The 26,710-nt window shown below is 43.8% G+C and overlaps 1 protein-coding gene across 1 annotated transcript; it reads left to right on the top strand.

The window, feature by feature from the left end:
• Positions 1-1,204: 1,204 nt before the first annotated feature.
• LOC121658170 (tyrosine-protein kinase ITK/TSK-like) lies at positions 1,205-26,710 on the top strand. The gene is made up of 17 exons (XM_042014728.1): positions 1,205-1,510; positions 12,097-12,201; positions 12,523-12,604; positions 14,241-14,369; positions 15,012-15,052; positions 15,408-15,559; positions 16,007-16,072; positions 16,248-16,302; positions 18,489-18,568; positions 19,211-19,347; positions 20,023-20,097; positions 20,789-20,960; positions 21,615-21,831; positions 22,584-22,648; positions 22,736-22,854; positions 23,914-24,071; positions 24,587-26,710. The coding sequence occupies exons 1-17, from the start codon at positions 1,340-1,342 to the stop codon at positions 24,656-24,658; spliced, it is 1,896 nt and encodes a 631-aa protein (XP_041870662.1). The 5' UTR covers positions 1,205-1,339; the 3' UTR covers positions 24,659-26,710.

Here is a 26,710-nt window from a genome sequence, read left to right as displayed (position 1 = left end):
CTGGTATTTTTTTCCTCGTGAACTGTATTTAAAATAAATCTAGCATCTTCTTTTGAGCTTGCAAACAGTCTAAAAATACATCAGCAGTAGGGAGCTGCCTCCTTATACCCTAATGCTACATTAAACTCATCACCAATAAATGATTTTTCATCACTGGAATTATTTTCAGAAATATCAAACTAATGAAAATACTTCTTTTATCTTGCTGTTTACCCACGTTCCACCAGACTCCATCTCTCCAAGCCCCAATACTATCAGCAATACAATCATACATCAATAATACAAAAAATACACAAAATATTAAAAATTAAAGAGCAGAGAAAAATGAATTACATTTGTTTTAAAGTAGAACAGTACTGTTGTACTACTGCATTAGATACATAATAATTTTTTCATAATTCTATAATTAGCCTGGTGCTGACTGCCCTGAATGGTGCTCTGGAGGCCTGAGGAAACCAGATGTGCTTGGTTGGGTGTTTGTGCCCATTTCACTGCTGATGCCACTGGCCTTGATGGCATCCACAGAGGGCATGTTGTGCCTGTGCCTCCTGCAGCATCCAGCCACAGCCTCATCAGATGCACCTGAAGCAGTCAGTAATCCCTAAGTAAAAGTAACCATTGATAATTAATTAATTGTCGGTTATTGTAACTGTCAGTTTAAATATCTACCAGCTGCAAATATTTATCATTCCTGATACAAGTATATTGTAGATATAATTTCTTTGCTTACATAGTAGGAATTTTCATGTTATCACAGAATCATTAAGGCTGGAAAAGACCTCCAGGACCATCAAGTCCAACCTTCACCTGAACACCACCTTGTCAACTAAATCATTACATGGGGAACCCCCTCAAAATCCATTGTATGAAATCCCTGTGTTAAATACTCTAAATGGAAAGGCATCATTCCTTCACTAAAGAAATATGGATGCATGACCTACATCTAGGAGGACAGCAGGGACACTCATCCTGCACGTCCATGTTGGGCGCGTGCATTTCTAACTGTATTTACCAGATGAGCGAGTAGGAGAGAGATGCTTAATCATGCCATGCCCCTTTAATTAATCCTTAATCATTGATTCACATCTACTGCACGTCCCTCAAGTGTTATTTTTTTCCACAACATTTACCTTAGCGTATATTTCAACATGTGCTGTTTGTTTTATGACTTCAGAGAGGATGTGGTTATGGTCTGGCAGAAAGGAAGCTTTGCTGTAGATGGGAAGATAAATCTCAAAGCACCTACACCGCCTCTTGAACACTTTTTTTTTTTTAATTAACTGTCTTCTCTTCTTTCTCGTGTTTCTTTCTTTGACGGGGCACACAGCATAGACTTCCCATGTCCTGGGAGACAAACATTCTTGGCTCAGCCATGAATAACTGTGTGCTCCTGGAGGAACTGCTGATCAAGAAATCCCAGCAGAAGAGAAGAACTTCACCCTCCAACTTTAAAGTGCGCTTCTTTGTCTTGACCAAATCCAAGCTGGCTTACTACGAACATCGCCACGGGGTACGTCAGTCCTTTTCTCTCTCAGAGTAATGGAAGGAAGGATGAAATTTCTTAAAGGGAGGGAAGGATGCTAATGGTTGGAGGGGTATCTATGTTAAATTTTGTTAACTTTTCTGGTCCTTTCAACAGCACCATGCACTGAAAATAGGTCAAATGGGTCATTTAGAGCTTCTGATCAGTGGGCATTTGGTGTGAATGGAGGAATAAGACTACTTTGCCAATTTATAGGAAGGATCTAGTTTTGTTGTAGGAATTTGGCACGGGCTGTTATAACCAGTGTGTGTAAGAGCTGTGATCCTGTGCGTGGCGCTTCACAGTGGGTGACCTGGAGAGGCTTATTGTGAAGGTCACAAGTGTACCCTGATTCTATCTGTGAAAAAGTAATCCACAGATCTTCACTCTCATTCTTTTCTTCAGGGCATCAGGCTGATGGCTGGTACGAGATCCGTCTTCCATTTTAAAATAAATTCAGCTGCCACATGTAACGTGTAGTCTTTGGAGCTAGCTTCAGATGGGCTGTGATGATGAGAACCAGGCTCAGGGCAGGCTTTGTTTCCCTAAGTTTGCATTTTGCTGATTTGCTAAATATGAAGAAAATTAGAAGTCAATCTGTGCACCCCATTGTGTTTATTGCTCTAGTGAAGTGAGAATTACTTCCTTCTATTTAGCTGGATGTTTGCTGAGCCTCGTTACGGTCGTAAATAATCTTGCTTGTTTTCCAACAGTCACTGAATGTGCTGTTAATCCATTATGTTTAGGCACTGTTCCTGTAGGCAGAGCAGAACTGGGACTGTGCTGCCTTGGATCCTGCACTCGCAACTTCAGACCATCTGATCTTGCTCAGTTGCAGAAAATTAAGTAGAAACAGAACCCAACAAGAAAAGTATGATGTGCCATCGTATTTTATCACAACCTATTCGGGGTTATAAACCAGCTTTGAAGGTTACCAGTAATTTTTAGCTGTGTGTTAGTCCTCTCAAATATGCCCAATGAAATGTTTTTCTTGCTTTTGTTTTATAGTCCATGTTTTTCTCACCTCCATTTTAAACAGGGCACTGTTCATTGCTGGATACTGTGACTGTATATGGTTTGAGACTCTCTTTGTCTGTTCTCCAAACTATTTTTCAAATACCATTGTATGAAGATTTTAAATTCCATTTTAACTGTTCCACTCAATTATTCAGGGTTGAATTCTGAAAAGCATCTAAATGATTTTGCTGTAGGTGTTTAGAGAAATCTTCACAACTAGATTTTCTTGGTGCTTTCTGAGTTGGTGGACTTGAGATTAACTCAACATACACTCTGCCTAGATACTTTTGCAGTAGGTGTTTTGTCAGCATTTTTAGTGACTGAAATAGTTTGGAAAATTTGACTCAGTGCCTTTCAGTGGGGCATAGACTTCACACACTGTGTTTTTGGAAAATTTCCCACCTAGTCTTCCAAAAGGTCATTTAGGTGAGATGAGGGTTTGGTGTATTATCCACTTAATCATATATATTATATATTTTAAACATGCACATATTATATATGTGTGGACGTGTAGGTAAACACATGTGCAACTTTAGAACCTTGTGCACATTTGAGGGGGTGTGCGTACATTTGTGATCACAGGGCTGATTCTTCATGAAATGCTGATTTTTTCTCATGCAAACTGTCAAAATCAGATAGTTACATGAAAAGAATTTCACACAAAGTAGAGAGAAAAGAATTTGTCCTGTGAAATACTCCCAGAGCCAATCAATCATTAGCCTCTTCGGTAATCAAAATTAGAGCATCCTGGTGAGACCTCTGCATGGTCAGGTCATTGCTGTTCTGGAGAGGAAACAGTAGGGCAGCCCGTGCAAGAACCATCTTGTTTTGTGCTCAGAATGGAGGGAAGCCACAGCACCTGAGTTCACAGCCCGTGGAGGGAGGATTCCAACCATCCCTGCCCAGCACATGGGCTGTGCCATTCCCAGGAGAGCACGAGGACCAGGGACCATGTGCAGGTGTTGAAATCGATGATCTGTGGTGCTCGTTCTGTGGTGCAGTCCCTGGCACAGGCTTGGCTCTGCTCCACAGGGACTCTCTCAGGTCATTTCTGGAGCTGGCAGGGGTCAGCACAGGCTGTCACCATTGCAGTTTGCATGTGGCCCTGCTCTGGAGGTTTAGGGACATCGCTGTTCTCTGCCAGCTGGCTGCAGGGATGGGGAGCATCCACAGGTGCTATATGGACTGACAGATGGACAGGCCCAGAAAATGTCTGGGCTTTTAAAGCATGTATTTTTTAAGGAAAATCTCTGGGGATGTTTTCTGTAAGAGTTTTCAATGAGTTTCTTCAAGAACCCCTTACAAACCTGTCTGGTGGATTCCTGTACTCAAGAGTTTCGTGATGTACAGTACTCACCTCTCCAGTCCTTGGTCAGTCAGTAACAACAGCCCAGGCATAAAGTCAGGTAAAACAACTACTGAACTGCTTGAAAGTTTGAGAAGTCCCACTGATTTCAGTTGGATGACTTAAAGTAAAGTACACACTTATGTGTTAAGCCCTGGTCTGCATGTTCTGCCTGTATTTAACAGGCTCTAACACCCAGTTCCTTCCTCTGTATTTTTAAATCATGGGTATAAAAAGACATTTAAGAATTTATTGTATCAGTCCAAAACAAGGAAATAAGCAGGCCAAGAGGGTACAGGGATAATTCTGCAAATGATACCCAAAGCTGTCCAGACAATTGACATCTTAAAGGCAGATTTTTTGCAATAACTGTAATGGCATTTTCATTGTAATTTTCATCTTTCTGCCACAGCTGACAGAGAGCACTGTTCTCCTCAGGGGCCAAGCACACAGTCGCCCTTAATGTTAATGAAAGACATTTACATGTCTCATTAGGAGAATGAGCCCCCAATAACTGTCAACAATAAGAAGCTGTGTTTTCTGGAATTCATTATGCAGTGCACAATGCAGGGCTGTCTTAACATAAAGCAAAGCCCTGATAACAGGCACAGCTGATATTCAGCCCCCGTCTCGGCTAAAAGACATCAGAAGTGCCTTTATTATAACATGCAAATCAATTCCACAGGCAAAAATTATTTGTTTCAGGGTCTGACTTTGTAGCTATGGTACATGTGAGTAAACAAGCTCATGGGAGTAATAATTTTAACTATTTCAATGAGTTTGATCCTCTCCACAATAATGGATAACACAGACACTGTGATACTCTCAGGGTACACCTGCTGCACTGCAAAAGCAGCAGAGAAGTGAATCCTTTTGGGGAGGTGTCTGGGACAGAGTTTCAAATGTCCTTACTTAGACTCAGAAAAAGTATTTAAACTGCTGAGTTATCTGTATCCCCTTCACCCAACAGCTTATGGTTCTTGGTAAATCCCTCAGGCACATAAATATTTTGAAATTTTATATCTTCATGCACTTGTGGGCTATTATTAGTCCAGCTTATACAGGCAGCAATGAAATGCTCACCCAGAAAAGGCCAAGTTCTCTTTTCATTTACATCAGCACAATTCTTCCTACACTGGTCAGATGCCCAGGAGGTCACATAGAATGAGCCAGCCTTGTCCTGGGCTCTTTCATTCAGATCTTTGATACTCACATATAAAGATGGCAAAGATGGCACTTAGCATGACTTGAAATCTGCTTTCAGTCTCTTGCTACATGAGAACAAATGAATAAACTTGGCTGAAAAGACTTTTATCAGCATCCCAGAAATGCTCCAGCTGCTCTGTAGCATTATCTACACGTTGGGTTGCTTGCAGCAGTCCAGCTACCCACGGGAACAAAAGCAGTGCTTTGCTCCTCAGGCCAGTCCTTTTCACCTTGATTATTCTTACACAGAATCCGACTTGTCCATCCTGCCATGGAAAGACTTGGTTTTCTCCCCAAGATTCCAATGCAAACAGACTAAAACTTTTCTTCTGAAGATCTCCATTCTGGTATTCTTGTTAGTTAGGGTGGCCATTCATACCATTTCTCATTGCTTTGTGTCTTCTGAATACCTTAGCAGTCATGAAGCTGCAGTCCTCACCTAAAGGGAATTTAGTTATGGTTTTAAAGATTACCTTCCAAAGAAATACATCTGACTAGATATGCCATTCTTCATAACTTGTCATGTATTTATTAACTAGTACTGTTTGCTTGCCAGAATATGCAATACCATTTGTTTTCTGGTGCATATCTCCAACTAATTTATTAATAATACACATATCACCCACAAAGAAGTCAGGCTTGGCATCTGCCTGCATCACCCATTTCAATGAATTTTTATGTAATAAAATCAATGCAACCCTAAATAAGATGGAGGCAAAGTACAAACCTGTGCCTTAATGTCTAGTAAATCTCTGAAAACTTAACATGAATTTTTAATAATCCAGATTGTATCATTGGAGTTGAGGGAGGATGACGTTGATATTGCTTGTCACAATGAGCCTCCTTTCTATTGTGAAATCGCAGAATCATGGTAATGCTGGTTGGAGAGCACTTCTTAAATTCCTTTAGTCAGACTTCTTGCCAGGATAAGATCAACACTCAGAGCAGGACTGCCACCAACACCAGAACAAGTTGTCTGTAACATTGACTGGCCACTGCTTCCAAGCCAAGGACAGAGATTCCACATCTTCCGGCAGCCTATTCCGATGATCTTATCCAATGTTTGTGTGGATATTTGCAAAGTTCCCATCTACTGCCATTCTCATTCACGACTCCTGCAGCAGCATCCTGATTCAGGGTGGTGATATTGTCTAGACAGGATTGCCTTGAGCGAAATGCAGGTTCTCTGTGTCTGGTGTCTGTGGCCTTTCTAACTACACAAGCGTGTGGTAAAGTGGGGTAATAAAAATAGCTCCTTTTTCCTGGAATAAATAATGTTATCTTCCAGAATATGATTATAATGATTTTCTACTTGCCCAGTTCTGCTCCTACTAGGTCCTTTTTTATCTATTTATTAGCCTTCAGTTTTTGAAGAAAATTTTTTAAAATTCCTTCTGAGCAATGTTTCCGCAGCAGATGTCCAATACTTCCATTTTGTTTAAATTACAAAGCTCAAATCTTGCTTCTGTTAGAGAACATTGAGGAGGGTGTAGCAAAATCTTCAACCCATGTTTTCTTTTATATCTCTAAGAGGGAAGGAATGCCTCCTAATTTGAATATACAACTATAAATATGAGGTTTTCTAATAGTTACCTTTTATTAGACTTCTCTGTTGTGGCCATCTTTTGCTCCCAGTGCCTTTGACTTTGCTTTATATTGTAATCAACATTGTAACTTATTTTATTGTAATGCCTGCCTGTTGCTTTATACTCTTTCATCCTTTCTGGCTGAATTTTAATTTTGGCCTTAAAGCTTAAATTTTTTTTTTCTTTAAAAAGTGTTGTCATATAGTTGATTTAATTTAGCTTCTTTTCTTTCACTGAATCCTTCATTCACTGCAATCCACTGCTCCCAGTCTTTGCTGGAGTCAAGAATAGCTTTGAAGAAACTAATATGGTATTCAGGAGCTGTTCCATGTGCTTTTATGTAACATAAAAGACTTATTTCCATCATATTAAAAAGCTCATTTGAAAGCCAAGAATCTTCCTTTTTTCCCCCCCTTCTGTTTCTTGATGATGGCATTGATTTTCTTGTCCAACCACTTGTGCTGATACTAGGGCTGTGCACTCTGATAACCATCTCTCACAAGACCTGAGCCAAAGGGAACTTTGGAATTGGATTTGGTGGAAAAACAAGGCTGGATTGGGTCTGTAGGACTGTGTAACGATAGTAAATAGTTGAATGGAGGCATCTTAAGCACCAGTTGCAGATGGTTTTGTTATTTAACACAATTTTGTACACTCTGCATCCAGGGTGTGCCCACCCCTAAAACACCTTCATGTTCTTTAGATGTGAAAACAGCAGTAAAAAAAAAAAAATAGTTATTCTTTTAGTTCAAGTTGAAGGACAAAATAACCACGATGGACAGGTAAGACAAGCAGACACATTTAGGGATTTGAATATCAAATATAACAAAATACATTGGAGGTATTAAAACACAACAGCCAGAATTCTACAGAAAATCCCATTATTAGCAATGGGATTCTCCAATTTTCCTTTAGAACAGTTAGCATGACAGAAAATGCAAAATCCCTTACAATTTTCTTTTGAAAATCAATTTGCTCATTAGTTTTCAGATTTCATTTAAAAATTGGTTACAGTTTTATTTCCCATAAACCCTGAAACTATCAGTGTTCCTAACGAGAAAATGCCCTAAATACCGATCGAAGATAGCGTCCAGGCAAAGTTGCTATGAATCCAGCATCCAACAGTCCTTGATGTCCTTCCACATTCCACAGATAAGGAATATGATAAGAGATAGAAAGTAATTGTGTCCACACAGTGTTCAAGGAGGTTCAAGCTCAAGTTCAAGCTCAAGTCTTTTGGTTGGTGGAAAAATACTTTAGCAGGAGATCTACCATTAAAAATAATTCCGTCTTGTTCCAGTGATATCTCATAAGCTTCTCGTTACTATTTCTACATCAAGAAATTCCTTTCCAAATTCTTTCAGAAGCTCAGCAAGGTCTGAAGAAAAGTCCTTGAGAGGTCAGGAGCACGTCACTCGTTTAAAAGGCTGAAGGTCACCAAGCCAGTTGAGCTCTCTGCCATGGGGAGTTCCACCTTTCACAACCCTCAAAATCGGCTGCTGCCTCTGTCCAGGCTGAACACCAAGCCCAGCTAGAGCAGAGGGACAGGGAACAGGTGACACAGGGTCAAAGCAAAGATCCTTCATCTACTAAATCACCAATTAAGAATTGCTCGTTTTATTCAAGGCAATCAGTGAAAACAGGGAATGAAGTTTGGCTCAGATTCTTACCAAAAAAAAAAACCCCTGATGGTACAGAGAAGGTCAGTAAATGCTTTCATTGATGGAAATGTTCTTGTGGTCGAGCCTGCTGAGGACTGGAATCTCCTACCTTGCTCCACCCCAGCTATAAATCAGCTTTCCCCTACCCTCCTACGAAGGAGGCATTGCCAGCACTGCACAGGAAGGGAGGCACAGGGGGTGAGGTGCAGGGAGGCAGAAGGTGAACACAAACACCTCTGGGCAAGGAAAGCCAAGCTGCAGCGTGGACAGCCCTCGGTAGGGACTGCTGCTGAGGAGATTGGGGCCACATGAATCTTAATGGCTTGGTTTTCCCCTCACCAGAACAAAAGAAAAGATAAAAGTTGTAATGCAACTTGAACCAAGGCAGCTTCATGAGGCACAGGGTGCTGCCTTCCTGCCAGAAAAAGCTGCCTTTGGTCTCCTCCTCTGCTCCTTGAGATAGGCCCCCCCTGCCTCTCCTCTCCCCAGCATTTGGCCCCTCTCCCTTCCCCCTGCTCCCAGCACTGGTGGCTACACCTTTGATTAACACAGCGGGGCTCAGCAAAACCTGTAAGCACCCACCAAGCCCAAACAGTGCAGAGCTTTTCAGCCCCAGATCTCACGAGATCTCAGACCTTTGTGAAGCCTGAGGGTGCAGAGCCATGGTCTGGAAGTGTGATTCAGTGACCTGTGTCATTGGCAGGGGCCACTGATGGCTCCCTGCCCTCTCACCATGAGCTCCACATCCCTTCCCCTGCCCCAGACCTGAGCTGGAGGAAAGTAATTCATTTTTTGGGTGAGCAGCAGTGCTGGTGGTTGGTTTTAGCACACGGTAGAGTCCAGGCAGGTCATTCCTTGAGCAGGCACAGGGAGATGCCTCCTTGTGTTGCAGGGTAGGGCTGTGTCCCTTGTACCATGGTCAGTTGTCCCAGCATCTAAAACAATCAGGGACCACCAGAGTCATCTGGTTTATGCAGGAGAGACAAACCAAAGGATTAGTCAATGAAAGAGCTGCTGGAGCTGTGAGGCAAGAGGAGGTGGAGTCCCAAAGATGAAGACATCAATGCATTTGGCTTGTGATGCACCTGGCTCCTTTCAGAGTGGTTCCCAGGACAGATATATTGCAAATAATGGACCAAAAGAAAGCAAGCAGGATGGGCTGATCTGCAGCACATTATGCTTCTCCTCATGGGACAGCAGCCTGCCCTGGTTCTTTCCTCACATGGCACACAGTAAGACCACTGATGCTTTTACTGACCAAGCAGCTAAAACATCTACCCAGTTATAGTAGACTGAAAAACAACAGACTGAAAACAACAAATAGAGATCTGTCAGCATGTTTTGTCTCGCCCTTTTAGGAACAAGTCTCTGAGGTTTTTTAGAGTCCATTTTTAAGAGGCTTTTCCTCTCCCCTCCCTTCCAAATGGCCCTGTTGCTTTTGTTGGATTAAAGTGCAGTCAAACATCACAAAACCAGGGATATGTTTAGTTTCCAGCCCAGTTTCTGGGTAATTTCTGGTTTGTGAGTGGTAATTCCAGTTGTTTGTCCTGCTAGAGGACTGTAATTGCTTTCTATCAGCAGGGTCCCATCTGCTGAGGATCTGCTGGGCAATGCTCCGGCTGTGAGACACACCCCGATGTTGTGCTGCAACATGAGATTATGAGGAGCTTCCGTTGCTGAATTGTGTGATTAAAAGGAACACAGTGGGTCATGAGAGCTGCAGGACAACTGCACAAAGCTCCTTGAGAAGGCTGGACCCTGTGTTTCAGCAGACTCCAGAAAACCAGTCTGCAGGGAAAGAGCAGAGCCTGTGCCTGGCACAGCATCGCTTGCTGAAGCCTCAGGGGAAGAATGCATGTGGGTAAACCCCGGGACTTCAAAGGAATGAGATGAAGGAGGGTTCAGCGCTAGCAAAATTGAAGGTTTTTATAGGATATAAATGGCTTTGTGTCTCATCAAAAGGGTAGAAGTCCCAGGGGTAGAACAAATGATAGAGGAGGTTTTGCAGAAGAGACAGAGGAAGCCAAGTCTGAAAGAAAGAAGTGAATAGATAAGAATGAAAGGAAATAGATGGTGAAAATGGGGTGCAGTAAGGCCTTCTAAGGCTTGCCAGCACTCTTGAGAGTTAATTGGTATTTAAATTTAGGGGTGCTTTAAAGCCTTGGGTTTATTGATTTAGAAGAATCCCACACCCCATAGAACTACACAGGCAGATGTTGTCTACTTGAGACAGTCCTGGCAGTAAATCCAGAGACACTGGTTAAACTGCAAGCAAATACAAATACAAACCCCAAACGCACCAGCAAAGGCCAGCAAGAGCAGTGTGAGACCACACTGTAATAATTTCCCTCTTTTGCCTCAACTCCAATTATACAAAGGCAAAATACCCAGCCAGTCGTGCAAGAATGAGGCTTGAGGAGTCTTGGGGCCTCTCTTTTTTGAGGCTGTCTGACAGTGCTCTGTGGCAAACCTCCCCCCATCTGCAGAGGTGTCAGCTGCTGCCCTGGTTTATGCTGAGTTTAACTCTGCAAGGTGGCAGAGGAGCAGCAGGGGGGTTGGCACAGCGGTGGGGACGGCTGCTGCCAGCGGGGCAGAGCTGCAGGGTGGTGGTGACAGAGGGAACAAGGGGCAAGAGGGAGCTGGAGGGTGTAAGACACAAAGAGTTGGGGTCCAAGGGAGGGTCAGAAGCCAAGGTCTTGCTGTGTCTCTGAGTGATAACCTGTGGCAGGTACAACACAGCAGCTGAAGTTTAGGCTCTCTCCTACTGACAGTGTTTGGAAAACAGAAGCTTTGCAGTGTTTTGGTGTTGTTAAATCTCACTGATTTCCGTCATGCTGTTCCAAAGCTGAGCTGGGGGACAGCTAGTGTTTAATCCCTACTGAAAATGAATCAAAACAGGAAACCAGCTCGCTCTGAAGAGCAAACTCGTCTGTAGTGGATCCTGCAGAAGCACCAGAGGCTGAGCCTCAGCTCCAGTTTCACCAGCTGCCCTCACCTCTCTCTTGCAAAAGCTGAGTGCCACTGGCCATGGAGCCATAGGATGAGGATCCCACAGGGATTAGGGTACACCAAGGAAGCTGGGATACTTGAATGTCTGTTCTTTTTACTCTCTCCCCACTGCCCATACTGCTATTTGTGTACCTGGTATACCGTGAACAGAAGTGCAGCAGAGGATGCCAGAGAAACAGCTTTGTTGGCAAGTTCTTGAGGATAATATTTATTTCAAAATTCCCTGTTGTTTTTTCCTAGCTGAAAAGCCAGACAAAACAAAAACAGAGAAATGTTGTAGTTTTTTTGGAAAACAGATGCAGTAAAAATGTCCATTTTGGATGAAATGACTAGTTTTGAAATTCTTGGTGCCCAAACTTTTTAAAATAAAATATTTATTGGTTTATATCTTTTCAATATGAAACAGGGGTGTTAGTAAACTGAACATTTAATGAAAGCAGTTCTTTTTGGTTAAAAAGGGATTTCATTTTGCTGGAATAAAAAAAAGTAAAAGCTGAACTTCAACCAAAGGTTTTGACTGGTTCTCTAAGAATCCATGTGCTGATTTGAAACATATGTATGCGTATGTGAATCCATATAGAGGTGCTATATATAAGAATTATTCTTTATACTTTTAAATGTCTTACATAATCAGTTAATTTGCTTCTGCTCCATTAAAACTAAATCTCCCACAGACACAACAGTCTGGTCTAATTATTCACTTAATCCACAATCATTAGCATCAACCAAGTGCTTTTCTCTGTCTTTTAGAAAAAAAGGACTTTGAAGGGTTCTGTGGAACTTTCCAGGATTAAATGTGTGGAAATTGTGAAAAGTGACATCATCATTCCCTGTCAGTACAAATACCCTTTCCAGGTGAGTCTGTCTGTTGACCATACTAAGAGAGGTATCACATCATTTTGTATTTCAATAACATTTCCTTCACTGTGCAGTTGTTAATGAACCCAACACTGGGTTCTTTATCAGAGCTACTACTCCAATTTAAATAAGCAAAAGTCAGTGAGGTTAAGAGATGCTTCTGAACAGTCCCTGCTACTCCACTTCCCCACATCATCATTTGGCACATAACTTGCTGGTAAGAGGGCTGCTGCCTCTTTACCTCTGGTGCCTCCCTTGTGAGCAGTGTATCTGGGACTGCTTCTCATGGCTGGCTCCTTTCTTTGTCCCCCTCTCCAGATTGTCCATGACAGCTACATCCTCTACGTGTTTGCCCCCAACCGCGAGAGCCGGCAGAGATGGGTCCTCACGCTGAAGGAAGGTAAAAAACCCCTGTGCCCACCTAATTGTGGGAGGTGCTTATGTCTGACCAGTTTTCTCACAAACAATGCAGAGAAAATGTGCAAGAGGAGTCAGTGTCTCCCTTCTCAGCAGGCAAAGTGGTAGTGGGTTATAAAATCGAATTGCTTGTAAATCGGGTGGGTGTGTTTTCAGCAGAAATTTGGACGTGGAATGGTTTATTTGGGTGCCTTAATGTCTGCCAGTGTCTGCAGGGAGGTTTCAGAGGATGGACCAGGCTCTGCTTGGTGGTGCCAAGCATTGGGACAAGAGGCAATGGGCAGAAATGATGCCCAGGAAGTTCCACCTGAACATGAGGAAGAACTTCCCTGTGCAGTGACTGAGCATGGATTGCCCAGAGAGGGTGTGAGGTCTTCCTCCTTGGGGACATTCCAGAACCATCTGGACACAGTCCTGAGCCATGTGCTCTGGGACTACCCTGCTTGAGCAGGGAGGCTGGAATAGGTGACCCACTGTGGTCCCTGCCAGCCTGACCCATTCTGGGATCTTGCTATGATTTGTGTCTTTCTAGAATAAACTCTTAATAAGTTACTGTAATTTGAGGTTTCTTATTCAGGAATAGACAAGGATTTTCCTATGGCTAATTTTTTTAAATAACCTTTTCTACACAAAAGAATTTTCGGCTCTTATTAATAGACTTTTTTGGTTAGGTGACAACCTTTTTAGAGAACCATGAATATTAGGGAACATTTTTGCGGGTAGCTTTCATTTCCTGTTCACCTCCAGCGTTGTGCTGTGGTTCACTCGGACGGAGCTGCAGTAACCAACACTGGGGGCAGAGACAAGCAGAGTGCTTGACGTGAGGAAGGTGTCAATTAGTTACATAAAAACTGCACCAGGCTTCTGTCATAGCTTTTTTCTGTTTTACAGCACTGCTGCCCTATTGTTCCCTCTGAAAACATTGTGCCTGATGGAGATATTGTGAAGTTCATGCACTGACTCTTGCAATCAGTTATTCCCCTACTCCAAGCTTCTACTTTATTACCTCTTCTCATTCAACAGTTGGAGACTGTCCCCTCCCTTGGACAATTTGAATAGTCTTGAATAGTCCTGCAGAATTGTTTTTGTTCTTTCAGGGAAATTTTTATTACAGATAGAGAGCCTGAGCTTCAAAAAGAAGGACTGCAATCGCTCACACAGACATTCAAGACTGGTATTTAAATGTGCAAAAAATGTTTGGTGCTGGTGAATGCCAGCTTGTACAGCTTCTTCTGGACACCAAGGCAAACCAGCAAGTGTCCTGGGAATAATCAATATATGGCCTGCTGGGTTTTATTTCTTTTTATGTGACCCTCCTTCTCTGGTTTTGGTGTTTCGTCATTTTAAAGAGAGTAGGATTCTGTTCTACCACAGCAGAGGGGCTGTCACCAGCAGGAAGTCTATTACTCCACATCACTGGTGGCATTCAATCCTTTTGGGAGAAAGGAAAACATTAATGGAGGAGGTTGATAATGTTCACCAAAGCTTCATTTGAAAATAACAAGAAGCTTCTTTAAAGATCAGACTATTTCCATTTAGTTCTAGATGACTTTTAGAACTAATGTGGATGCAAATAAATTAATTTTCCCCCTTCTTTTTCTTCCCCTAATGTTTTCCAGAAACAAGATACAACAACAGTTTGGCTTTGAAGTGTCATCCAGATTTTTGGTTAGATGGCAAGTGGAGATGCTGTGCTCAGACAGAGAAGATGGCAGCTGGCTGTGTGGTGTATGACCCCACCAAAAATGGTAAGGGACTTGTTAAGACCATCCTGACCTCGAAAATATTTATTCCTAGCAAAAGTAAAGGATTTAATCTCTCTTGTACAGAACATGAAAAATTATGATGCTACATTTCCATAAAGAGACATGTTCCTGGCTTCTTGAGGTGTTCTGGCTTATCTTTTACTGTATGTGGCATTCTCTTTTCTTGAATTCACATTTTCCTCTGTGTGATGCTTGGTGCTGGTTTTGGGATGAGATGGAGAACTAAGAACTTGATCAACTGTGGTCAGTCAATAAGCCACAATTTTCTTGAGATAAATGTGTTCAACTGTGTTTGTCCTATTTTGACCAAACCATATTTCCTCTATGGTTTCAATGGCCAAGCATAATCTTTACTTTGTCTCCTGAAAATGAACACAAGTGGTCAATCATTCTTCACCAAAGAAACATCTACCTTGTGGTTTTCACCCTGATTCCTCAAGTAATCTGTACCCCAATTTCCAAGCCCTGCTGAGATTCACTGTGTAGTTGGCACTTCTTGGTCTCAAAGTCCAAAGCTCCCTGTTCAGAGAGTTTGTATCACCTCTATCATTTCATTACATTGGTGGCTTCTCCCTTGGTTTTGCCCTCACCTAATTCAAATTATCTTTCTTGATTTCTTTTCAGCCTCAAAGAAGCCTCTTCCTCCCACTCCTGAAGATAACTGGGTGAGTGCAGTGAGGCTGTCCTTAGTGTCCTGCCCTGAGTGATTAACTACCTGTGGGGAGTATGTCCTTATTAATGTTCACCACAGTGCAGTGATCTAGAATTTCACCTGTGATAACATTCCCTGCGTGTTTTCTGTGCAACTGAAATTTTTTATATGAAATTCATTGTTTGAAAGTGCCAAAGATGCTCATGCTGCCACCACACCCCACTGGATGCTCTGGCGTGCTTTGGGGCCTTTGAGCCCAGGGGACACCAGTGCTGCCAGGAAAATACCACTTTAGAGAGCATGCCATTGCTTTTTATGAATATGAATATGAATATGAATATAATAAGCCTTTTGCCTAATTTGTGCAGAAATTGTTGCTAGACCCAAAGGAAGCCGTGGTCATGGCCATATATGACTATGAAGCCCAGAACCCGCAGGAGCTGACGTTACAATACAACGAGGAATATTATGTGATTGACAGCTCTGAGGAACATTGGTGGCTGATTCAAGATAAGAATGGGTAAGTCCCCTTTCAACAGCCTATGTACAAATCCCTTCTAATTCCAGTTTGTTCTTCCATTAACATACATGCTGGCCTCTTGTTTAACTTTCGTGAAGCATCCTCTGATTCACAAGGAAAAAGTGATGGAAAGTTATTTAGGGTAACTTTCTTCCCCTTGCTGTTGCTTCAGGCAGCTGGAAAAAAGGATCTGAAAGTTAATTTTACAACAATAAACAGTCCTTAGTTCAGAGTGATATTTGCAGTGATACATAGGGGGGAAAATTGTGAAACTCTGCAATTTTAGAGGCGCAATCAGTTGTTTTCTTCTCCAGTAACCCTACTCAATACATAACCACCAGCACTTTTATCATGCAATGAGCAGGCAAAGCTTTCAAGGCTGACTCCTACAGATGCAGAGAAAATCCTGTCTGTCAGCACACTCACACTTGTCTTGCCTCTCAACAGGCATGAGGGCTACGTGCCCAGCAGCTACCTGGTGGAAAAATCACCCGAGAATCTGCAAATGTATGAGTAAGTTGTGCCTGTGTTTTTCTTGTACCTCTGAGTGCCCTGGATTTGAGGCTACAAGTCTCAAATGCCCCCACCCTACTTCACATTCCACCCTGGGGATGCTCCATTCAGAAGCTTTTCAGCAGAAACTTTCCTGGCCTAGAAATGCTGACTCGGAGTCTTTTGATGTTTTCAGGTGGTACAATAAGAACATCAGCAGAAGCAAAGCAGAAACACTGCTCAGGGATGAGGTAAACCAGTGTTATGCATGGGGTAGATGGGAAACAATAATTAATTAACGACAAATGAAGCCTGCGAGGGCTGCTTTGTGTAAAAGAGATGAACCCTGGGTCCCTGCTGTGTTTGTGTCCTTAGTGTGTGATGTGAGATAAAGGACCACCAGCACACCCCCCTTATCTCCACTGTTAGCTGAGCATGGATGGAGCTGTGCCATCCAAACACACCCAGTGACTGGGGCTGCTGGAAAACACTGCTTCAGACCACTGTGCCAGCTGGAAACTGTGATTTTAGCTCATCTTTTCTGTCTCTGCAGGAGGTCTGTGCATGCCAGTAGTTCTCTGAAAATCTAACCAATCTTGTGCTGAAGTACTTTGGGTGAAAGCCAAAAGTATGGCTGTGGGTTTTGTAATTTTAATTTTGTGTGTGTGTGTGCATGTAAGCACACATCTTTAATTTTGCAGTTGAGCCAGAGTTTTCCAGTGAAGACTGTACTGAAAATACAAAGAATAAGCTTCTTGTTCAAATTTTCCACACAAACACAACCCTAATTTTTAAATCAGCTCTTACATTAACAGGTGGCCCTGTTAATAAACACAAATAAAGTGTTCCTTCTTGCAACAGTAGCATTTTATGGAAATAAGAGCATTTTTGTATGGTTTTAAAAATTCTTGTATAAATTACTACAGGACATGTCCCCACATGGTTTAGTGGTCTTATTTTTTCTTTCGGTCCTACCAGTACAACTCTTCTGTGGTAACTACCCCCATGTGGCTGCAGAGACTTCTGGTTCAAAGCCTTGCAAACCTCACAGCTCCCCCCAGAAATCTGGCCAGGTTTGTGAGTGATCTTTGGCCAGCCTTGGTCAGAAGTGAGAACAGACGGGCAAGAATCGAGCTTAATATAACTTGGGCAGGATGCTGCCTCCAAAACTTGCCCACCTCCAGTCCTAAAGCCCTCACTGTGCATAATCAAATGCTTCTACAGCAGCAGAGAGAGCTTTTTTAGAGCTTCCCTGTGCCAGATATTGTGTGGTGCAGATGCAGCAGATGTTGTGCAGACACTGAAGAGCCAAACCTGGGAAGTTCACAGCTCAGCAGGCTGATCCCACCTGGGCAGAGCTGCACACTGAGAGCCAGCAGCTCATACCCAGGGGATGCAGGAGCAGCTCAGCCTCTGTGTTCACCTGGAGCTGATCAAACCTCTAGGGAAAGAGGCCCAGGCAGGGTGCACTTGGTGGATTAGCTCTGCATGGAGTGTTGTGGGTGGGTAGGAGACATAAAATGGAGGAAACCTACAGTGTAAAGCAAAGGAGGAGCGGATGAAAAAAGTCAGGCACTTGGGATGCCGGATGAAAAGCTTCTTTTTCTGCAAACAGAAGAAAAAATGTGGGGTTTATTACCAATATATAGGTCAGTACAGCACATTCCAGCCAAACTGTGATGTGAATTCTCCTTTGCCATCTGATCCATCTGGGCCAGTGGGATCATGCCCTGTGAGGCATTTTAGCATTCAGACGAGTAGAAGACAATTACAGTGAAAAGTTAAAAAAGAAAGGTTTTGTGAGTGCCAGAGTGCAGGAGGACTGCTTTCTTACCCATTTATGTTTAGATACTGGATGCCTGGTGTGCCTATGAAAGGGCAGGATCATGTCCAGGGTTTTCCAATTTGTGGTACATGGGTAAATTATTGTTCCTACACTCCCATATGGATTCTCTGGTGTTGGATAAGCTGTGATTTGTTCTGTGGCTGCTCACTCCATGGGGAGCACTCAGAGGGGTTTGCCTTTCCATTTGGCCACACGTTTCATTGAACATGTGTTCTGTCAGATAGGGCTGAGGGCAGTCAATGGATTCAGAATTTCCAGAGGAGAGACTTGGAGGGACAGAGAGGCACACCCACACCCACACGTACTCAGCACAGGAGCCTAAGTCTCATTTCCTCTGAGAGCTCCGAGAGGAAGCTGAGCTGAAAGCACAAACCACCCAAGAGAGACCCGCAGGCCCTGGCCAGCCACCAGAGCTGTGCATGGAACACACCAAGCTCTGTCAGTGGGGTGATGGCTCTTTTTTCTCCTATATGTTTAGCACATCCTCATGACAGGGCTGAAATAAGCACAGCTTTGCCCCCAGTCTGCTTCTTTTTTTTTTTTTTTCCATTATGTCTCTAACCAGTTTTCTCTCCTTTGCTCCTGTTCCAGGGTAGGGAAGGGGCCTTCATGGTGAGAGATTCGAGGCAGCCTGGCATGTACACAGTCTCTGTTTTCACCAAAGCATTAAGGTACAGCTGAGCTCAGCAGCTTTTCACATCAATTACATCAATGAAATGGCTTCTATGAGTGTGTAATCTCTGTATAGTTGTTTTGGCATTAAAACGAGAGAGCAGAAGGCTCATGAAAATGATAGAGGGAAAACACTTCCAAAAAAGGCAGAAGAGTCAGCTGCCAGTCCCAAAGTGTATTAAAGGCTCCACTTCTCCCTGCATCTAAATATGTGCCTATAAATAGTCCCTTGGACATCACTGGGGTTGTCATTCTGATGACACTGTCCCCTGAAGTGTCAGTAGGATCAACAAGGGCTGTGTGCTGGACTCATCAGAGGTGGGTAGAGCAAGGCAAGTGAAAGGGTTTCAGTGATGGGGCAGAAAGTCGTGTTTCACAAAGAAGAGGCAGACAAACTTAGTACTCAACCTTCTCTTATCAGGAAACCTCAGCCTTTCTCTCGAGATGAGACCATCTGCGAGTGAGAGGGAGGACATGCAAGTACACAGACTTCATTAGCAACTGCAGCTCACTCCTTGCTCCTCCCCCGTTCATTCTGGGGGAAGGTTCTCCCCTTTGCTCACTTGTTTCTGTTTATACCCCAGATCCCTGTCTTTTTGCTGCAAGCTATTTTCTCTCAAAGAAAACCTCCTCTTTTTCAGCACGGACAACAATCCTGTTATAAAGCATTATCACATCAATGAGACAACCGACTTTCCCAAGCGATACTACTTGGCAGAAAAGCACGTGTTTGACTCCATCCCCGACCTCATCAACTACCACCAGCACAACGCAGCAGGTCAGTGAAGCTGATGCTGAACAGAGAAGTTGCTGGTTTGCCAGGTGACTGTTTTGAATTGAGGAGGGCTCCCAAGCCCTCTGTCCTTACAATGAAGTGTTAAATGGCATCACCTTTTCTCCCACTTATTCTGAAATGACCATTTCAGTCCAGCTTCCAGCTTCCAGCATTACATCCTCACTCTGATTGTCCTTCTAAGGCTGACCACAGATGTCATAGTGACATATTATAGAGAGCCCTGGGGGGATATCACCACTGCCAGGTCCTTCCTGAGGTGATCTATCCCTGGGCCTTGATTTGACACAAAGTCAAGGACATGGCCAGGATCCATAGCCAGACATGGTGACTCCCATCCCCACAGTCCAGGAGTACAAAGGGAAACACTGAGCTTCAAAAATACCCTATGAATACAAAGTACCATTTGGAAATTCAACAGAGTTAATAGAGACTCAAAGCTCTGGATGTGAAAACGGGAAATAAGCTGAAAGTGCTCAGAACTGGACTTCCTTCTCACCGGCAGGAAACCAGAGCCTGCACAGAGGTTCAGCTGCCCTCAAGTGGAGCTGAGAACTCAGTGCAATAAATCTGCTTCCAGAGTCCAAGCTGCCCTCTGGGGTGGTGGCAGCCCCGCTCCCCATGGCAGTAATGGGAACCCTCCTGTCCCCATGTCCCCAGGTCTCGTGACGCGGCTGCGATACGCGGTCTCTTCTTGGAGGAGAAAGGCCCCGATCACCGCAGGGCTCAGCTATGGTAAGGTTCTCTCTACATGGGAATCCCACTCCTGGCTGGTTAGCTGGGTGATCCTGCACATCCCCATGGATACTGATGAATATTCATGTGATTACAGCCACAATAAATAGCTTCGTTCAGGTCACTGCACTGTTCACCAGATTGCCATCTTTGTCATGGCTGTTGATAAATGACTGAACTGATTGTGCAGTGCTTTGAGGGAGGTGATGAGAGCCCCAGGGGCTCAGTGAAGTCAACATTAAATACTAAAATGAATGTTGAACAAAGGGGATGGAAATGGGAGTGTAGAATAATTTGGTGAAAGCCGAGTCCCTCCTGAAAGATGCCTTCATTTGAATATCGTCGTCAATAAAAATTTGCCGGTATCATTTTTACTGTAATTCTTGGAGACTTCAAAGAAACTCCAACTCCATGTTGTGCTGAGTACTGCACATATGCATGGTAGAAACAATCCTCCCTGAAGAACTGGATAGGCAGGACAAAGTGGGGAGAAAGGGGATGTTGTTGTTCCTACCCTTGAACATGACCTGCAGCAGGGTCTAGTCAAATGAGCTACCAAATGTCAGACAGGCAATTTGAAGGAGAGCCAGAAAGTCTCACTTGGAATCCTGCCTCAGTGTTTAATCCACAAAAGCTTTTTGTTTGGCATTCTACTGCTTGATCCCTACTCTTTCTCCCTTGCAATCAACAGGAAAACTGGTCATTAATGCCTCTGAGCTCACCCGTGTGCAGGAGATTGGCAGTGGTCAGTTTGGGGTGGTCTACCTGGGCTACTTGCTGGACAAGACCAAAGTAGCCATAAAGACCATCCGTGAAGGAGCAATGTCAGAGGAGGATTTCATCGAGGAAGCCAAAGTCTTGATGTAAGTGGTAGATTCACCAAGGCAATCACACCCTTTTTGTGGGATTCGTAACACTGGACCAAAGTCAGGAATATGAATAGGGAATTCAAACTTGGACTATCTGCTATGTATCTAAGCAGTAAATGGAGAGACTGGTGAACTCTGGTGGCTACAAAGGAAGGCAATTCAAAGTGTAGGTGAATTACTGTGCTTCCAAGTCTACCAATGTCTGGAGTGGTCTTCCAGATCTCTGCTGTTCAGGAATGCAAGGATAATTGATGGTGCCTTTTGGAGAGTAAAGTGGTTTTTCTCAGAAAAAAATAATGTAAAACTTAAGGGTAATTTTATTGAAAAGCCTTACCTGTAAAATGTTTTGCTTTGCACAACTGAATATGTCTTTTGTTTTATTGACTTTGTTTGCATTTTTTTTGCATTTGCCTCCTGTCAAGACAGACAGAAATTGATTTTGTTTTTGTTTGATTGGTTTGATTTTTTCGTGGCCATGACCATTAAAATGGGATGACACTTAGTCCTCGGTCTACACATCTGCAAAGGTGGCCTTTGCAATGAGCAGGATGCAGCACTGTGGCATAAGTAGCTATATCTAACACACTTGCTGTGAAGATAGCAGGCACTGAGCCTATTTCTTTCCCACCTTCCCTCCCTATCCCACAGGAAGCTGTCTCACCCCAAGCTAGTCCAGCTTTATGGTGTGTGCTTTGAGGATGCTCCCATCTGCCTGGTGTTCGAGTTCATGGAGAACGGCTGCTTGTCCGACTACCTCAGGAGCCAGAGGGGCAGCTTCTCCAAGGAAACCCTGCTGGGGATGTGCCTGGATGTGTGTGAAGGAATGGCTTATCTGGAACAAAACTCTGTCATCCACAGAGACCTGGTATGTTGGTCCCACGTGGGCTTTTTCTCTGCTCCAGATGGGCTTTTTCCTCTGCTTTCTTCCTTCCTTAATTTCAGCTTCCACACTCCTCCTGCCTCTCAGTTTATAGGGGATCCTGTATCTGCCCTTATTGCAAAAACAGCACAAATACTTTAGAGGGGAAAAAAAAAAAAAAAAAAAAAAGCCCTGGAGCACTGATCAATCTATTCCCCCTTAATTGTGTTTGGGAGAGAAGAAACAAGCCTAGAAATTTTGTCTTTTTTCCAGAGTGTATTCTTTTGCTCCTCAAGAGCCACCGTACTGACCACTCTTCATGTCTAAAATCAGTGAAGATGACAAAAAGACCTGTTCTAGCATAAGTCACGTATAAACATGCTTTGATGATAAAATACTTTTAATTGAGTGGTTTTCAGGAATGCTCCATCAGTCACTGCTGCAGTTTCACTAGGCATGCAATGACTGTGAGTAGCTGTGGATATTTTAGGGTCTTGCTCTGCCCTTTCTGGGCAACAAGGGCCTGCAAGTCAGACTGACAGTTGAACAGCTTTTCTGGCAATAGGATCATGCTGCAAAATGTCCAGAAAGCATGAGAAGCTCAGGATTCTGTCCTCTTTGTAAGGCACAATGTCACTTTGATGCTCCTTTTTTAAGCATTATCTGCCCTGCCAGGATAAAAGCCCCTGAGAGGCTGTGAGAGTGTTTTAGCTCTGATTAGCTCTGACCTGCTGCCTTTCCACCTTGTTTTCTTGCAGGCTGCCAGGAACTGCCTGGTGGGGGAATCCCACGTGGTCAAAGTGTCCGACTTCGGCATGTCGAGGTAAAGCCGCCGAGGCTGCGCACGGTCCCTGCAGGGTTCTCACAGGATGGGGGTGACTCAGCATTCCCCCTTCTTTTCCTCTCCCAGGATTGTCCTGGATGATCAGTACACCAGCTCTACGGGTACCAAGTTTCCAGTCAAGTGGTCTGCCCCAGAGGTTTTCTCCTACAGCAACTATAGCACCAAATCTGACGTTTGGTCATTCGGTAAGAAACTCTTGTCAAAATGGAGAAGACCCAACAAACCCCAGCTCAGAAAAACAGGGGCTCAGTCCTCAAGTAAACTCTCCTTAACACTGCATCCTCCAGACTCCAAGGGTGTTTTGCCTGAATAATGGCTTAGAAAAGCAAGCCAAAATCATTTAAGTGAAAGAAATTAAAGAAAAGCTAAAGGAGAGGAGAGGAGAAGGAGAGGAGAAGGGGAGGAGAAGGGGAGGGAAGGAGAGGAGAAGGGGAGAGAGGGAGAGAGGGAGGGAGAGAGGGAAGACATTTTAGGCATTCCATCTCTCTGCATGTCAGTCCCGGGGCACTGATGCCTCACTCAAACCCTCTGCCCTTCCAAATTTGCTCTGCTGACTCCATTTGCTTTATGCTGATCTGAAAATGTTATTTCACTGCTCGCACTTCTCACCTCGTTTCCTGCTCCCCAATGCATTGTTCTTTGGTCTCCCTTCTGGACCCTCACAGATAAGAGCACCGCTGTGTGTTTTTCCCCCCAAGCCATAACAAAGGCTGTCCCCTGGCTGTGGATCTGGCACACTCATGGGCCTGGCCCCTCTCCAGCCCACACAGTGAATGGGGCAGTGTGCTGTGCACAGCTCACAGTCAATGGGGTGCCACTCAGCCCTGGGGCCAGCAGTAAATCATGCAGGATTATAGCCTTTGCTACTCTGTGCCTGTGAATTCTGTGTTTCCCTTGCCCTTTGCTGGCTTCTGCTGTGGCTGAAGCTGTGCACTCCTGAGGTGAGCTATGAGCAGCACAGCAGGAGCTGGGTGCTCAAGCCCTTCACAAACTCACCAGGGAGATGCTTCAGAGAGCACCATGCATTCAGAGAGCACCAGAGAGCCTGGCTGACATCCTCGAATTGTACAGCTGTGTTAGGGCCTGGTTTTTCAGATGTCTACTGAGAATCCAAGTGAAAATGCTTTTCCAAGTAACTGGCACCAATACTGAACTGCAGAAAAGAGAAGGTGGAAGGTGGCCCTGGGCCTGCTGAAGATTTTATTTGCCTCTTTGTGACTTTTTTCCCCATCCATTTGCTTTAGGAGTGCTGATGTGGGAGGTCTTCAGTGAAGGTAAAATCCCCTATGAGAATCGCACCAATGCAGAAGTGGTGGAAGAAATCAACGCAGGATTTCGGCTCTACAAACCCAAGCTGGCCTCCAAGGCGATTTATGAGGTGATGAGCCACTGCTGGAGGATGGTGAGTATTGTAGTGGAGAGCCCTATTTCCCAAAGACAAGAACTCCCTTCCCCTTGGCTTTAAGGAGGAGAGAGATGTGTACGCTCCACATGCTAACACAAGATAAAATCCTGGAGGTGAAGCACTGTAGCTTTCATCTGCACTAGCAAGCAAACTCTGGGCTTTCTGCCTTTTATTTGACTTCACTGAGAAGCCCATGTGGTGCACTTAATTCAAGTTAATTCAGCAGTTTCCTTCTTAAGAAAGCTGTGGATCTGTGGGGCTGAGTTCTAACGGTGGTAACAATGACAGCCAAGCCATTACAAGGTACTTAGTGTCCACCAAGCCAAATTCACTGGTAATAGAAAAGAAACATTGCACAGAAGGAAGCTGGTTCTTCCACTGGCGTTTTCTCTATGGTGATAGATCGTATTTGTGTTAATTCTCAGTTTCTTCCCAAGGTTTTCCTTGCTAACCTTGCCATTCCTCTCCAGCTGACATTAATGTTCTTCCTCTCTCTTCTCTCCCTTGCTCAGGCAAAAGACGAGCGGCCATCCTTTTCTCTTCTGCTGTTTCAGCTGAGTGAAATCTCTGAGTTTGATGTGTAATTGTGACACTGTGTGCTCAGCACAGCTGAGAGAGTCCTGAGAAGAGCAAAGGCTGGATTTTCCCCACACAAAGCATTAACAGGAATCCTCTCACCATAAACACTTGCCATATGCCTGGGGAGAAGGAGAGGACAGAGGCTGGTACTTCCAGACAGACAAGATATCCCCAGGTCTTCCAGAGCCTAGACAGACACAAGCTTTGGTTTGGCCAAGAGTGTGGTTTGCATCTTGAAACCAGAAATGACTATTGAGCATGGAGTCCTGAACCACACAGTCCAGCAAGGGTGTTTCTCCTGAAAAGACAGCCTCAAAATTAAGAGATCCAACATTTCTGGGAACCCCCAAATGAAGGCCTTCCCTGAAGGGGAAAAAATAAAAAGCTGTCTTTAACTGAGGAGGAATGTTTAGACATTTCCCTGGCTCTCTAATTCAGAGTGGGCTGGACCTGAAAGCTCTGAACAGGAATAAGCCTGGGAGACACCGAAGCAGGCTGGATCCAGTGACTGCATTTCTGATGCTGGTATTTCAAGGTGCTTTTGTTTTCCCTTTGCATGATTTTCCCTGCAGCTGTGGCATAATAGGAACAGGATTTGGATGCCTGGTAAATGGAAGAGGTGTCTGTGTGTGCTGGGAGTCTGTAAGGGAGGAAGAGAAAAAGCAATGTGCTGAAGAGTCTTGAAATTCTCTCAAATTGCATTGTACAGTGAGTGGGAAAATGGGACTCTAATGCAAATGAAGACATTCTTGGAGGGGGGAAGTCAAAGCTGAATGTTTATATTGATTTTTTTCTTCAGTCTTTCTACATCAGAAGATTAATGTGTGACCTCCACCCAATTTCTTTGAACAAAGTATGGAGGACTGAGCAGTGCAGAGTGTTATGTGTTCCCAGTTCAGGACAAGACAGAGTCCCAGGATCTGATTACCTGTGAAAGGTACGGGAATCTGCTCCTGGTATGTTTGGAAGGAAGGGGCCAGAGGGCTCAGGAGGGAGCCATGAGGAGAAAACATGCAGAGTATGTGCTCAGTGCACCAGTGATCATGAGAAGAATTTTCTCATACTTTAAAAAGTAACTGAATCATCACAAGTAAAGACTTTTCCATCTCTTCTGTGAACAAAGGGACTGACCAAAAAAAAAAGTCCAGTGTGAATGGAGTGCCTGGGTTCTTCCTCCTCAAGGAGTTCCACATCATGTGGTGACAACAGAAGGTATAAACAAAATCCATCTCCTGGTATTTCAATTGAAATCTGTAGTTTCACTGCAAGACAGAGACATTGTTTTGACATAACTGACTTCAAACCCAAATGTGTGGGTGTTGGTGTCCTGCAGAATTTGTAAATAAGATCAGGAATTTTTGCTAAGCATTAACAATCACTAGGGAAGTCAGGAGGGCTCACAGATTATATGTGCAGATATGCAATGTGTATTTTTGATGCTTCTCTGTTTGGGCAGGTGAGAACACGAGGAAACCTTACACGACAGCACCTTACAAAAACTCTGAAGTGCAAACTTTCAGCAGCAACCTCCTGTCATTACAGAAGTCAGGTTCAAATATGTTTGCCAACAAAAATGGAACAAGGAAATAATGTAATCCCATGATCTCACATATCCTGTGTCAAACTATTTCTTCATAGATGGAGGCTTAATTTTTGGTATTTTTCAGACTCCTTGTTCTGGGGTAGCTTTTAGGAGCTAGAATATCTTTTCAGGCATATGGATATGGGCAAGGTATCAGTTCCTGCCTCATACATCTTCCCACACTGTGACAGGGGTGCTGCAGGCTCACAAAGTTCAACTTCTGGCTCATTGGCCCCACCATCCTTGAAGGAACCAGGGGTCTGCTGAGCAGGAGGACATTGCTATTAAGGAGCAGCAATATTGCTCTGCTAGGTGACATTTCTGGGTTATATTTATATTTGGATAAGCATAATATTTATTAGCTAGAGTGGGTTGCACAAAACATTATTGTAATGGTTTCTTTTCAGTTTTATTTTGCAGTCTTTCTATGCACACAATACAGACTTTTACAAACAATAAAATTGCTGAGTCCCAA

The sequence above is a fragment of the Corvus kubaryi genome, unplaced genomic scaffold (genome assembly GCF_017639235.1).
Source record: "Corvus kubaryi isolate FWS band 111438036 unplaced genomic scaffold, C.kubaryi_AGA036_p1.0 split2-37374, whole genome shotgun sequence".
Classification (NCBI taxonomy): Eukaryota; Metazoa; Chordata; class Aves; order Passeriformes; family Corvidae; genus Corvus; species Corvus kubaryi.
This window is presented reverse-complemented; position numbering and strand designations above follow the sequence as displayed.